This window comes from Podarcis gaigeae (assembly GCF_964106915.1).
Source record: "Podarcis gaigeae genome assembly, chromosome: 14".
NCBI lineage: Eukaryota > Metazoa > Chordata > Lepidosauria > Squamata > Lacertidae > Podarcis > Podarcis gaigeae.
This window is the reverse complement of record NC_139690.1, coordinates 50,217,270-50,232,406: the sequence shown is the minus strand read 5'-3', so window position 1 is coordinate 50,232,406 and position 15,137 is coordinate 50,217,270. Positions and strand designations below refer to the sequence as shown.

The following is a 15,137-nucleotide window of genomic DNA, read 5'->3' as shown; positions in this document are numbered from 1 at the left end:
TTTCACTGTTGCTATCATTTGTGAGGAATCATCTGTTAGAAATTCTGAGGTTGGTACAACAACTGTGTCTAGTATCCAGAGACTAAAGGCTGCAGTGTAGTTACTGAGTTGAAACAATATCATTTTATTCAGGGTCAGTGAAGAGGCATCTCACAGATTGATTGATTTCTTCTCTCTCTCTCTCTTTCTCTCTTTCTCTCTTTCTCTCTTTCTCTCTCCCCCTCTCCCAATTGCAAAGGACTAGCATTTTGTGAAATAAAAACACACAGATCATAAAACTGGGTGACCAGCAATGTGTAATGCTCATTTCCTGCTGGAGGACAGTAATATGCATTCAAAATTAAGTCTGATTGAAAAAGGTCAGCTCAGACAGTCCTGTGGAGTATTCATAAAGCAGTAATGAGTCATGATTCTGTGAGGGCTTTTTGTCACTAAAGTACCGTGCTGGTTTTAAGGTTTTGGGGTTAATGGTTTTTTTGTTGTAAGTTCTTAACATTTTTCTATTACTACTTTAAAAAAAAAATAAGTTATTGTCCTCTTGTCAGGAGCATTGCAACAAGCCTCACTGACAATCTTCCATTCAGCAGTGTTAAATCTCTCCTTTTTTTGCAGCCGCTTTCCTGAACGCCAATGTAAATGCAGTCTCAAGGCTTTTACAGTACCAGTGAGGTGTCACAGCTGCTCTTGTCCCTTGTCTCCCAGAAGCTTCTTGTACTCTCCTTTCCTTTGCTTAAACACTGTGGAGCTGAACTGCATACCTGACTGCTCAATCTTGAAAACAGCTTTTATTTCAGATTTGGCACTTGTGTTGCTGTGTGTTGTGTCCTGAAGCATGATTTCTGCTGTCTGACCTAGTGACATGAGCTAGGTAACCTGGTTACCAGCCCCGGGCCTGCAACAATGACAGGGGAGTTCTCCAGTCTTGATTTCTGCAAATACTTTTATGCATATATCAAAACAAAATGAAGCCTTTTATGTCATCGTCCCAGTCCCATGGAATGTTCTGCCAAGAGAGATTCAGGGGGTGCCTTCTGTTTCAACCTTCAAATGCCTGCTGAAAACTATGCCAGGCTTTATGTAGGCAATTACAAATACATAGTTAGTTGATGGGCTTTGATCTTAATTTTTTATGTATTTTGTTCAATATAGATACTGTTGTAAATCACTCTGATATTTTTTGTGATATAGCATTTATTTTTGTAATTAATTAATTAATTAATTAATTAATTAATTAATGTCTAGTCTGATAGCCATGTTGAAAGATATACAGTACTGGCATTCTGTGGGTGAGAATAACTTGTAGAATTTACCTTCTGGATGTCTCAGACAACAGAGAGAGCACAGTGGGTTGAAGAGATGGGCAGTTTTCTTGAAGTCTGCTAGGGAGGGAAAGGGGCACAGAGGCTTCTGAGAAAGACAGGATACTAACTCAGATCCTGCATCTGGAGAAGCAAGGTGGTTGGACAGAAGGCTGAAGGGCCACAGACAGCTTATGAAAATTATGACTTACAATGTGGGTTTGAACTCTAGTGCAGAAGTGGAGAACTTGTAGCTCTCAGATACTGTTGGATTCTCAACTCTCATCAGCCTCAGCCAAGCATTGCCAGTGGTGAGGGATGATGGAAGTTGTAGTCTATACATATCTGGAGGGCCACATGCTCTACATCCCTGCTATAATTGATGCATGGTTTTAGGGTACACTGTTTGTTTGTCCCCACTGTTTATTCTATGGTTGTTCCTAGTACCTTGTGGAGGGCACACTATTAAGCGAATAGCTATATTTTCAAAGTGTTCTGCAGCAGGAACAGACAACAGCTAGGAGGTAATGGTATGAGAAGGGATTGTGTGCTTCCATGTTGTGCCTAGGCATCAAAACTCATTCCTGAAGTGCACAACAGTGTGATTGCAGGTAAGGAACTAATGGGGTAAATTGGATTATTTATTATGGTTTGGATTGAGTTGAAATAGTGGAGGACAATTTTTCTCTCTTTCTCACTTCAAGGTCAGATGAGAGTATTTACTATTCTCTCTGTTTATCTGTGGATGCAAATTGAATTTGGTGATTCAAATTGATGAAATGTTAGAAATAAAAAACTCATCAGAGGCGACACGGAGAGAAATTACTGGGTTGAAATGGCTAGTGGGTTCACCATTCCATGTCCTGGCCTCTCCTTTGATTAGTAATTATTTCAATCTCCCCCCCTTCCATTTCATTCTCAGTTTTGTTTCAGTTGTTTTGATTTCTGTTTTTCAAGGGGGAAAATGTAATGACACTCTGAAGCATTTAGATTTGGAATTGGATGGTTGCAATAGCCAGCTGCAGGCAGGCAGCTCAGACTTCAACCTGAGGGAGGCACTGTTCAACTTTCACTTTTATAAGTTGATTTTCACTTATTAGCATCTGCGTTCAGGCTTATAAGTCTGCCATAGTAAGCTGATGAACTTTCGGGTCCCTTCCCTCAACTGAAAGCAGGAGAATGTGAGTCATATTTTGCAGCTGATATTGGAAGAGGGACCATAGCTCAATGACAGAGCAATGCTTTGTGTGTAGAAAGTCTCTGGTTCAGTCATTGGCATCTTTATATGTAGCTGGTGATGGATAAACAAAAAGCACTTCTGCCTGAGAACCTGGAAAGCTGCTGCCAGTCAGAGTAGAGAATATTGGCCTAGATGGACAAATAATCTCACCATTTATAAAGCTGCTTCCTATATTAATCACAGATCAACACTCCAAATGCTTAATTATTCAAAACTTTTTGTCCAAGTGCTTGACATTCACAACTTACTGTACATTTCCTTGTATTAGACAAGGTTTTTTTTACTCCAAAATAAAGTAAAAAGTGGGGTGGGTGGGTGATCTTATACATGGGTAGTGCAGAGGGGGGACAGGTGATTGGTTGCATCTGCGAGCAGGATCTAGCGATTGGGTGGGTGAAAGGTGTCTGCTGCAAGGGTTGCTTTGTTTTGGCTGCTGCTTTGTCAAGTGGGTGGGTTATTTGTGGATGTGTCAAAGGCTGCTTTGGCAATTTGGCTTGCGTCACTTGTGATTGTTAGCGTTTGCCAGTTGGGTGAGTGATATTCGGTTCGGCATCCTCCCCCCTGCCCCCCCAAAATTGCTCAACAACTGTGGGCAATCCTTCGCAAAAAGAAGCTCAAGAACCCTGTGCCATCTCCCCCCATTTTCTTAAATTTGAGCCCCAAATTGGGCTGCATATTCTGCCCTTCCTCCCAGAAGAGCCCAGGGCAGCAAACAAGTGACAAAACAGTAAAAATATATTTAAAACAATTCCAATTTTGTGCAACCTTCTTGGTGTGTGTTCTACTATTTTATGACTGTCATTTATAGAAGTCCCTTCTGATCTGCTAACCCTGGCATTAACACCCCCACACCAGATTTTTTGTTGTTGCTGTGCAACTCTCACTGTGCCCTTTTGCACTTTTTCCATTATCATCCGTACAATAAGACAGTCACCTCAATTGCTGTTATAACAAGTAGTTAAGCAGAACAGGGATTTGTTTTTGTTTTTAGTCATTACTTTCAGTGACACCCATTGCTCTGTCTATGGAGTGGTGGGTTACTTAAAAGAAAATTATAGTAGATTGTTATGTATTTGATAGCCTGCAGTGACTTCTGTAATTTTTTTGAGGTGTGAGGGAAACTATTAAAACGCACGTAATAGCCTCTCTATTCATTATGTCACTCATTGTCCTTGGAAAGACTGAGGACTTCTTGAAAGTGGAGTTTTATCATTAAGATTATATTAAAGTGGCCTGGAGAAAGGGAAGAGCATAGCATTAAAAGAGATACTCAGCTTGGAGCACAAAGAACCTTCATTCAATAGACTTGGGGCAGTGTGGAGCATTAATAGACTGATAAACAGAAATGGCTTTTCCTCTTTAAGGCCAGGAATATGTACTTTGAACTTGCAAAGATTTCTGGAAATGCCAGTGCTCTCATAGTTCAATGCATCCCTCAGATGTGAGGTTTAATTTTTTATGAGTTTTGAAAAAGAAAGAAAGGAAAGGTTTGGATCATGTGATGCATTGGACTTAAAAGAGCCAGGCGTTTATCCAGCAAGGGTGTGGAGGGTTATGTCTCCTCTGGGCAGTGACATACTGGATTGCTATAACTACTGTAAGCTTGCTGGTTTTCAATATGATGAAAATAATTAATCTAACTGCTTTTGCTTAGCAGCTAACCTGGGGACTTCTGCTGCGCCTGGTTCTTCCTTTCTGAAATTTAGGCAGTAGAAAGACCCATAGTTCTGGGTGGAAGAGGAGTGAAGCGTATTGAGCTAGGCAGCAGACCGCCCAGTTGTCATAATGTGGAGTGTAATTGGATGACAGTCAATGGGAACAGGCAGAAAGGACTTAATGATAAATATTTTATTATTTTAAATCAGAACCAGTTAAGGCAGTGAAGTTCCTGTGTGAGTGTCTGGAGGCGGTTGGAGGATGGATGGTGGCTAACGGATTGTCCCTTGCTGCGACAAGTGAGGTTACAGGAGACCAGGCAGAGGGCCTTCTCAGTAGTGGCACCTGCCCTGTGGAACGCCCTCCCAGCAGATGTCAAGGCAATAAGCAACTATTTTACTTTTAAAAGACAACTGAAGGCAACCCTGTTTAGGGAAGTTTTTAATGTTTGATGCTGTATTGTTTTTAATATTTGGTTGGAAGCCACCCCGAGTGGCTGGGGAAACGCAGCCAGAAGGGCGGGGTATAAATTTATGATGATGATGATGATGATGATGATGATGATTATACTTTCATGGAGCAATAACAAGTGTTGTCAAAGCGATTGAAAAAGCACCCAAATGTAATTGCATTTGATTGACTCTAATCAACTTTGGCAATTTTTCTAAACTGAAATGTAGAAAGGAAAATACATATGAAAACATTGTAACATTATCATTTTTGGAAACTCTGTTTCTACACTAAGCTGGGGAACAGAATGTATTATTTATGATGAGGGTCACCAACCTCATGCCCACAAAAGCTTTCATTGGCACACTGCCAGGGACACCATACTTTGAGCTTGCTTTCTTTTTTTTAAGCAAGTCTCCAGCCCACTTATAAAGAAAGTTATGAAGCAAAATGTTCAGGTACCCTTCTACATCCTGGCTTCTGTCACCTGTCAGTTTGCAAATGAATGAAGTCAAAGCTGTGATTGATAAGTGAGTTGTTTGAACACTGGTCAATAGGAATCTCTGGGGTCCTAAAGAACTGCTGTTTTTCCCTTTAGTTCACTTTTCCTGCCTCTGTCTTATATTATTGTCCTTTGATCCACCCATTTGCTGCTATATAATATTAATAATAATAAATTTTATTTATATCCCGCCCTCCCCAGCCGAAGCCGGGCTCAGGGCGGCTAACAAGAATCAAATAATCCCACATTCTAAAAACATTTCATTATAAAAATTAATTAAAATCAAATTGATGGCAACCGTTAAGCAAAATTCTGAGCAGATTGCCAGAGGAGGGAGTCAGGCTGCGCCCTGACCAAAGGCCTGGTGGAACAGCTCTGTCTTGCAGGCCCTGCGGAAAGATGTCAGGTCACGCAGGGCCCTGGTCTCTTGTGACAGAGCGTTCCACCAGATTGGAGCCGCAGCCGAGAAAGCCCTGGATCTAGCTGAGGCCAGCCTAACCTCTCTCTGGCCTGGGACCTTCAAGATGTTTTTATTTGCAGACCGTAGGTTCCTCTGTGGGACATACCAGGAGAGGCGGTCCCGTAGGTATGAGGGTCCTGGGCCATATAGGGCTTTAAAGGTTAAAACCAGCACCTTAAACCTGATCCTGTACTCCACCGGGAGCCAGTATAGTACCAGATGAATGTGATCTCGCAGCGAAGACCCCATAAGGAGTCTCGCCATGGCATTCTGACCCCGCTGGTCTTAGCACTGGGGTGCTTAGTGCTAAGATAGGAGGTAAGAGATCTCTCTGGCTACTTTTTAAAGAGGACCTCTTTTTAAAGAGGACCTATTTAAAGAGGAGCCAGTGTGGTGTAGTGGCTAAGAGCGGCAGTCACCTAATCTGGGGAACCGGGTTCGCGTCTCTGCTCCTCCACATGCAGCTGCTGGGTGACCTTGGGCCAGTCACACTTCTTTGAAGTCTCTCAGCCCCACTCACCTCACAGAGTGTTTGTTGTGGGGGAGGAAGGGAAAGGAGATTGTTAGCCGCTTTGAGACTCCTGAAGGGGAGTGAAAGGCGGGATATCAAATCCAAACTCTTCTTCTTCTTCTTCTTCTAAAGAGCAGCCAGAGGGATCTTTTATCTCCCTAAGGGCTTATCTCTGATCTTAGCATTGTGGTGGTTAATGCTGAAATGATAGATAAAAGATCACTTTGACTGTTCTGATCTTCCTGATCGGGAGATAATGCACTCTGTCTGCTCTTCAGAGATTCTTCTCTAAAGAGCAGTGACTTTTGTTTCATGAGCAGGCCATAAGACAAAGCTTTGTAGGCTGAATGGCCACTTTCCATCTTTTCATTGGCTGGGTCTTTAGTGCAGAACACGGGTTAGCCACCTTTGCTCTTAAACCAGTTAAGTTTAAGACGGGTGTTGTTTCTTTAACAATTTATGCCAATTATTTTAACTCCCACATAATTGAAACAGCATAAGTAAAATAAAATGGCACCGGCTCAACTGCTGTGGCTTCAGTGTGGATCATGGCCTGCCAATTCTATGTCCTCTCATTTTGCCAACTAGAATGAAAATTAATTGGAAGTCCAATTTTGTTTTCAGCTCTATGCATTTTTTCTCAGTTGTATCATCTAACAGCTAGTTTATCCAAGAATGACCATGCATAAAATTGGGTCTTTTCATCTGTGTTTTGATATCTTAGCAGTTGGAAGGGGGAGAAAAACCATCTCTTCCCCCTTTTGAGAGTCTTTTTTTTTCTTTCTTTTTTTGAAATTCTGGTATTCATAATAGTTTCTTAAAAGAAGATGTACATGCTACTCTATGGCAAAGGTTTCATTTTCTGTGTAACTAATTAATTAAAACAGAAAAGGGGGCAGGGGCATAGTGATGTTCCGGTTATTAAATTAGCCATTTTCTGCAGTAGATTTATAGTCTTTATGATTAACTTTCCCACCTGGATATGACAATGGAAATAATCTATTTTACACTCTATTAAATTGGTATATGAATAGCTTCAAATTGAACTGGAACTTTCATATACATCTTTGATTCATTGAAAGATTTAAGATGTAAATATGGATCAGATGGCGGATGGAGGAGGATTTGATTGACATTCCTGGTCAGTACATGCTTAGTTTCCTATGATAACAAAAAAACAGGCCTGGAAAGAGAAAAATTATTCAGTCATATTAGAGTTGTGTTTCGGTTTGTCAGAGATACATACATACATAGTTTAGACAGAAATATCTTGTTGTAAAGAAACATATGGTTATTTATATTTATTTATTTAAAAACATTCTGCTTTTCACCATCTAAAACAATCAAAATATACAACATAAAAATTAAAACATAAATTAAATATTATAAGTTTTAAATATCAGAATTTTAAACAATATTATGAGAAAAATTTCAGGTAACACACATTATTTTCCCCAGCATGCTTGGGCACTGATAGAAAGTGTGATGTTTTAATTTTCATTCATAAATGCTATGGTTCTGAGATCTCCGGTATAGAAGGTCCTCCTCACACAACTATTTGAAGTGTCTTGTGGGCATGGCTATGTTAGAAGAGAAAATACTGGAGCCACATAACAATATATTCTATTAATGGGTCTCCAAAGCCCTTTTGTACACACCCAAATAAAAGTGGGATGCAAAGGTTTAATAATAACATTATGTGAATGTGCAATGCAACAATATGCTTACGAACAACTCTTTGCCTGGTTTCTGGTGGCAAGTGAGAGTGGTTAGGGAATGAAGTTTAGAAGGGAGTTGTAAGTGGTCAGTCCCATTTTAAATGCTTTTATCCCCTGCCAATTGCAGTAAACAGCCAAGCATCAGGTTGATAGAAGTTCAATGTCGGTAATTTTGTCTTTCCTAGTGCTAGACTATTAGAGAAGGCACGGAAGCAACTGCAAGAAGAGTTGCTGAAGACCCAGAGCCAGCTACTGGAGGAGAAGAAAAAACGTGAGCAGCACGAATCTATGGCCAGGTGCTTGCAAAAACGAGTGCAGCTGCTTATAAAGGTATGGCACCTGTATGGATCTTGTTTTTGCTCTCCATTTACTTGTTGGGAAGTCCAGAAAAGGATGAGGTTGCTACTCCTTTCTTTTATTTAGTTTTAGTTAGCTGTGCGCTTATGAAAATGTGAGAAACTCTCCTACGTTTAATGATAAATCATTATTCCAAGGCAGATCACAGAAGTATAAAATAACAATAAAGCCACAAAATCAAAGTGTATTTAAATACATTGACTTCTGTAAAGATAGGTGTGATGTAAGGTTAGCATCCTATGCACCTGTATCCATAAGTTGAGTTCAGTGGGACTTACTCCTAGGTAAGTTTTTCTAAGATTGCAGTCTAAAGCTTTTATGTATTTACTGTACTTACCTACTTGTAGCCTGTTCCATCCCAATGGCTCAGGTTAGTTACTTACGCTAAAACTAATGTCATCAGGGCGGTGTGTGTGTGATCTATCACAGGTGATGTAGAGATGATCAAATTCATTGTTTATCGTTAACTTCTGAATCTTGGTTTTGGGTTTGGATGTGACCTGAAACTATGGTTAACCGTGGCTTTCTCATGCACATGTTTTGCTCATGCACAAAGGGAGGAGCAAAGTGATTAAAAAGAAGAAGAGGAAATGCCAATAATTACAGCAAATCACCATCAATTCACTTTGCAAATACAGCAACCTTCAGTACAGGGATCGTAAATTAAACATATAAGTTAATAAAAGTTGTGCAGGTGTCTAAATAGGTATGTGTCAGGATGCTGTCAGTGGCTCCCGGCTGATTGCCCAGGAAAGTATAATGACAAGGAAAGGTTTCTTACCATCTTCTTTTTATTTCAATATTTACAGAGAGATGCTATAGAAACCAGCCTCTTGGATAATGGCATTGTCCTGAGTGAATCTCCACCCCCTGTCTCTTCCACATTCTTATTCGTCACTTCTATGGGTACTGCTACGTGCCCTCTGTCTTTGAGCTCTTTGCTCACCTACTTTCAAGGTTCTGGGAGATGGAGGGTCTGGGATGCTTTCTAATGACACTGTGTCAGTCAGCTGCTGTTCCGCTTCTGCCTCCTCCTCCTCTCCCATTATTTCCCAACTTTTCCCCTCATCTGCCTCTGAGCTGTGACCTCTCACAAACCACTGTTGTAAATCTATACTGTCTTCCTCTTCCTCCTCCCTGGAAGGTTCAGGATGGGGAGGCAGTTTCAATCATTCCTCCTCTGCCCAGTTCCTGATAGTATCCACATGAGATTGATGCATATATGAAATATAGGTAGGTAGCCGTGTTGGTCTGCCGTAGTCGAAACAAAATAAAAAAATTCCTTCCAGTAGCATCTTAGAGACCAACTAAGTTTGTTAAGAGATCCTTATTCAAGCAGTTGAAGAAGTGTGCATGCACACGAAAGCTCATACCAATAACAAACTTAGGTGGTGCTACTGAAAGGATTTTTTAAATTTTATATGAAATACTGGCATCTTCACCGCTTACACACATTCTACTTGCATGCAACCGCTGTATGATGCGGCAAAATAAATTAATAATTAGAATCGTATCAGGAAATGGCAGGAGAGAGCTGAAGAGTTATTGTGGCTCACGAGGAGACCCTCCCCAGAGCCCGAAGAGGATGTCTGTGAGGGTAGAAGAAGCCTCAAAGAGACTGCCATCGGAAAGGGGGAGGGAGGCATGGGAATACAGAGAGCCAACCACACTTCTGAGGAGCAGCTCCTCCTCCAATGGTGCCAAAAGCCACACCTCCAGTGGAGCAGAGGGGGAAGGGGAAAGCCGGGCGAGGGGAGGGCTCAAAGATGTGACTGAGAGCCCAAGCCCCTCACCTAGCCTGCCCGGCCAGGAAACAGTCACACCGTTTCCATCGCCTAGTTTATGCAGAGGGGTGAAACATAAGGAAGGGAGGCAGAGATTTGGGGTGTCTAAGTTCTTATGCTAAGGGGGGGACCGGAAGGGGCCACTCCCGGAATCTGCAAGTGACTGAGACAGACATGAACTTTCTGATTCTGCACTGTAAATAGTTTACACAAATAAAAACCTGCTAAAGACAGGTTGGGGTCCTGCCTGGTTACTCGTGAGCAACCAACACACCGCCTGACAGAACCTTTTAAAACTGCACTGATTTTAACAACTGACATCAAAATTGCACTGATTTTTTGTTTGTTTGTTTCTTAGAATTTGTGTGTAGAGCCAAATATGAGGTTCTAGCATTATACTGTATAAATGAAATGGGCATTTATTTTCTAATTAGTTAAAGGAAAACATACTTTAGTAGCTGTGATTCCAGAAGATACTAAATGACACACAGGGGAGAAAAGTAGTCAAACAATGCAGAGACTACAGATGTTGATATGCCAGTGACCTCAATCTACCAGCAGTCTTTGTAATCTATATCTGTGATTTTTTCATCTCTGTCTTTCTAAAAGCACGCACCTGACATCTTGTTCAGATATTGGTTTTATCTTCTTTGCAATATAGGAGGATTCAAATGACAAGCTGACATGGGGGGTTGATTTAAATCTGATTGCATGAAGACTCTTTGGAGAGTTGTTTGTGTACTGGCTCACCACACAGAAGTTAACAGTTTTTATCATAGAGTTGCAAACCATCCATCTGTGACATAGATGTAGACCAGGGGTCTGCAACCTTTAAGACAAAAAGAGCCACTTGGACCCATTTCCGAAGAAGAAAAAAAACTGGGAGCCGCAAAACCATTGCGACATTTAAAACAAATATATCTCCAGAGCCGCGATCTGACAGCGGGTGGGAAGGTGACGTCGGGACAGTGCGTGACTAACGCACGCACCGCCCCCATGCGACATCACAGCCAGTACAGCGCCCGTCACAGTGGGGAGTGTCAGGGCGCACAATGCGCCTCCTCCCCTCGCTAGTATCCGCCCCGGAGCCGCGGCAAAGGTGTAAAAGAGCCACATGCGGCTCCGGAGCCGCGGGTTGCAGACCCCTGATGTAGACAGACTGTAACATCAGTGTTGTGAACTACTAAACATATCTTGAATTCTATGCAGTCCGCATTAAAATATCCACTCCATCAGTGGTCATTTTATTCCACCTTTTCAACTGATACATATAATGAAATATGGGATAAGTACATAAACACTGTTTTCTTGGCACAGCTTGCTATAACCCTAGGACAAAGGTTTTCATTTTAATTAAAATAAAATGATCATATAGTTTGATATTAAATTGAGCAAATATATCACCTGTTAAAAATAATAACTTTACACTGAAAGCTTTATAACCCAGACTGATATTTAATGATCTAATTAGTAGCTTCTCTGGTAGACTGTGTTGCTGTGAGTATCACTGAAAATGGAAAAGGGGAGGGAAAAATAAGAAACTTGATTGTCCTTGGCCAGGCATAGGCAAACTCGGCCCTCCAGATGTTTTGGAACTATAACTCCCATCACCCCTAGCTAACAGGACCAGTGGTCAGGGATGATGGGAGTTGGAGTCCCAAAACATCTGGAGGGCCAAGTTTGCCTGTGCCTGTCCTTGGCTCCTTCAGAATAATATAGTGAATCTTGTAAACACAGAAATGCATACTTGGAAGAAACTGTCTTATTCATGGATAGTGATGCATTTCTAAGCCATCAAGCTTTCGTTGAGGATAAGGCTATTAATGGCTACTAGTCAGAGAAGCTATATACTAATTTTGGAACCAGCATTGCTTTAGATACACTGTACAAAAGGTGTATAGATGCATGTTAGAATACACCAAGTAGTCAAGCAACCAGTTCCCCAAAGTGGTCAGCCAAAGCATGCCTAATTATCTTCTCACTTCTCCCTGTGGCAGAATATTCCATTTGATAATTATGCATTGTGTGCAGAAGCATTTCATTTTATCTGTCTGAACCTACTGCCAATCACTTTTCTTCATGAATAGAATGAAATTGAATTAATTTTAACTTTTGCCTCCACTTTTAACAACAAGGAGACTTAAAGCAATTTAAAAACACAATATACAGCAATATCACCATATTAAAATGCAACTAATAGAGCTAAAAGAAATTGGAACCAGCAACAGAAGAATAAGTAAGATAAGCTGAACAACTGATGAAACAGGAATGCCTGAAGGCAAATAGCTAGGGAGCCAACCGGGCTTCCCAAGGAAAGGAGATCCATAACCTTGGTGCCACTGCCAGGAGATTTGATCCTTAGGCATTGGAGGGTGGAAGAAAATGTAGCTGCAAAGATACTCTCACTTGATTTCTTTCCCATATTTCAAAGACTCTTCATTGTGGATTGTTTTAAATTAGCTTTATAGTTGTGTCCATTGCTAAGACTATGGGGAATTTAATATGGGGAAAGACCATAGCTTAGTGGTGAGTAGGCTGAAAGCAAAGAGTGAGGTTACCACAACTTCCATCATAGAGCTTTAGTATGCTGATGACAATGTAGTGTGTGCACACTCAGAGGATGACCTCCAAACCATCCTGGATATATTCGCAGAAGCTTACAGAAAGCTTGGCTTATTGTTCAACATTCAAAAGACCGGAGTGCTACACCAACAAGCACAAAACAACCCGTCTGCAGCACCACAAATCAAACTCAATGGTGTAACTTTCGAAAGTGTTGAACACTTCTCCTACCTGGGCAGTTATCTTTCCACAAGGGCCGACACTGATGCCGAAATCCACAATCGCCTTGGCTCTGTGAGTGCAGCTTTCTCCCAATTGAAGTGCAGAGTGTTTGAGGGCCAGGACATTTGTAGGGAAACCAAAATGCTTGTTTACAAAGCTATTGCATTACCAACCTTACTGTATGCTTGTGAAACATGGACTACTTATAAATGCTATCTCCAACTCCTTGAAAGATTCCATCAATGGTGTCTCCGAAAATTTTTATACATCACTTGGGAAGACAGACAAACTAATACCAGTGTACTGGAAGAAGCAAAAATCACCAGTGTCGAAGCAATGATTCTTCAACATTAGCTTCATTGGACTGGTCATGTTGTGCAGATGCCTGATTATCATCTTCCAAAGCAACTACTCTATTCCAAACTTAAAAATGGAAAGCATAGAAGAAGAAGAAGAAGAAGAAGAAGAAGAAGAAGAAGAGGAGGAGGAGGAGGAGTTTGGATTTGATATCCCGCTTTATCACTACCCAAAGGAGTCTCAAAGCGGCTAACATTCTCCTTTTCCTTCCTCCCCCACAACAAACACTCTGTGAGGTGAGTGGGGCTGAGAGACTTCAGAGAAGTGTGACTGGCCCAAGGTCACCCAGCAGCTGCATGTGGAGGAGCGGGGACGTGAACCCGGTTCCCCAGATTACAAGTCCACTGCTCTTAACCACTACACCACACTGGCTCTCATAATGCTGGTGATCAACAAAAGAAGTTTAAAGACTCTCTCAAGGCAAATCTAAAAAAAATGTAGTATAAATACTGACAGTTGGGAAACACTGGCCTGTGAGCGCTCCAATTGAAAAACAGCCTTTACCAAAGGTGTCGTGGACTTTTAAGACACTCGAACTCAAGATGAAAGGAAGAAATGTGATAAGAGGAAGCCACGTTTGGCAAACCCTCACTGTGATCAACTCCTGCTCAGAAACCTATGTCCCCACTGTGGAAGGACGTGTGGATTCAGAACTGGCCTCCACAGTCACTTACAAACTCACTGTTAAAGTCCATGTTCAGACAATTTGTCTCAGCTACGAGTGATTGCCAAAGAGGAAGAGTGTTGGAACACATGCTTTGCATAGAAAAGGTTCCAAGTACAAATCCCTCATGTCTCCTGGTTGGGTTGGGAAAGATTTCTGCCTTAAACCCTAGACAACTTCTGCCTGCCAGCATGAGTGATACTAAGTTAGAAGGACCCATGGTCTGATTTGGTATAGGATAGCGTCTTATATTCTGTGTTCCTAGGACAGCACATTCTTCATCTGGAAAACAAATGCTGAAATGGCTCAGTCATTTCTGGGGGCAGGGAGGTTATTCTTGTTGCAGGGTTTTACAACACTAGTGTGAAATCTTCAGTCAAGTTTGAGTGATTCTGCTTGTGGCAGGGGGAAGGTTTTCACATGCAAATCTTGGCTGTCACAGTTGCACATTTAATGAACATTAAGGTTATCAGTCATTTATATGTGCACTGCAAATCAGGAGGCAGCCTGTAGGGAGGAAATTGTTTTAATTAAGACTAGGTTGAGCACCTTGAGGTATTTGATCCCTGGCTGTTTCAAAGTGCCAGTGCTGATAGAGAAGGAACTAACAAATAGAGAATTAGTCTATTATCCAAAGTCCCACCTAGACACAGTCAGTTACAGTTAAGGAGGAATATGTTTCTCTCTGTGGTTCATGTTCTAAAGGAATACTTTTTTTTACATTAAAAAACAGAAAACCCATTTAACTTCAAGAAGTAGTGCATACACACTTTTTTCTTTCTGTCCACGTTTACTGAGCTTGTTTTATAACCTAACAACACCAAATGGAGAGCATTCAGGGTTTCTGCTGGTCACTTTCCTGCCATTTGCCATTTAAATAGTTCTAGCTCACTATGAATCATGCTCTCAGAGCGGGGCTAATTCCTGGTTTGAGAACCCAGACAGGGTGCTATCCTGTGGGCACTATTTTATATTGATGGACTCCTGAAGTTACTTGGCAGTAATGGTGACAGCTGTTCTCCAAGGGTGGATAGGAGCTTCTATTTTAATTTCCCACAATGCTCTGAAGTACCAAACATTGTGTCAATCCTGGCTATTTTGGGAAATTAAAGAGAGACTCACAGACTTAGTTACCTGATGTGGATGGCATATTGGACCCCTGGCTGCTGCCCCAGGATACCATGAGATGACACCAGACCTGTCTGTATTAGTGGCAGTCATCTTGCTCTTATACAACCAGCATTTTGGCAAACAAATAAGCTTTCAGTTGTTGCTGAATTTAGGTCAGGTAATAATAAGAATTCTGGAGCAATTAACAGTGCATCAAGTTCTGTTAAGCCAAACTGGTTAACACTT

The 15,137-nt window shown here is 41.4% G+C and overlaps 1 protein-coding gene across 1 annotated transcript in view; it reads left to right on the top strand.

Moving 5' to 3' along the window:
- Nucleotides 1-15,137, top strand: part of MAD1L1 (mitotic arrest deficient 1 like 1) — a 453,662-nt gene that overhangs the window by 123,207 nt on the left and 315,318 nt on the right. Inside the window, exon 11 of the mRNA XM_083711565.1 lies at nucleotides 8,021-8,165. Within this exon, the coding sequence (XP_083567691.1) occupies nucleotides 8,021-8,165 (145 nt within the window). The remainder of the gene's footprint in view (nucleotides 1-8,020; nucleotides 8,166-15,137) is intronic.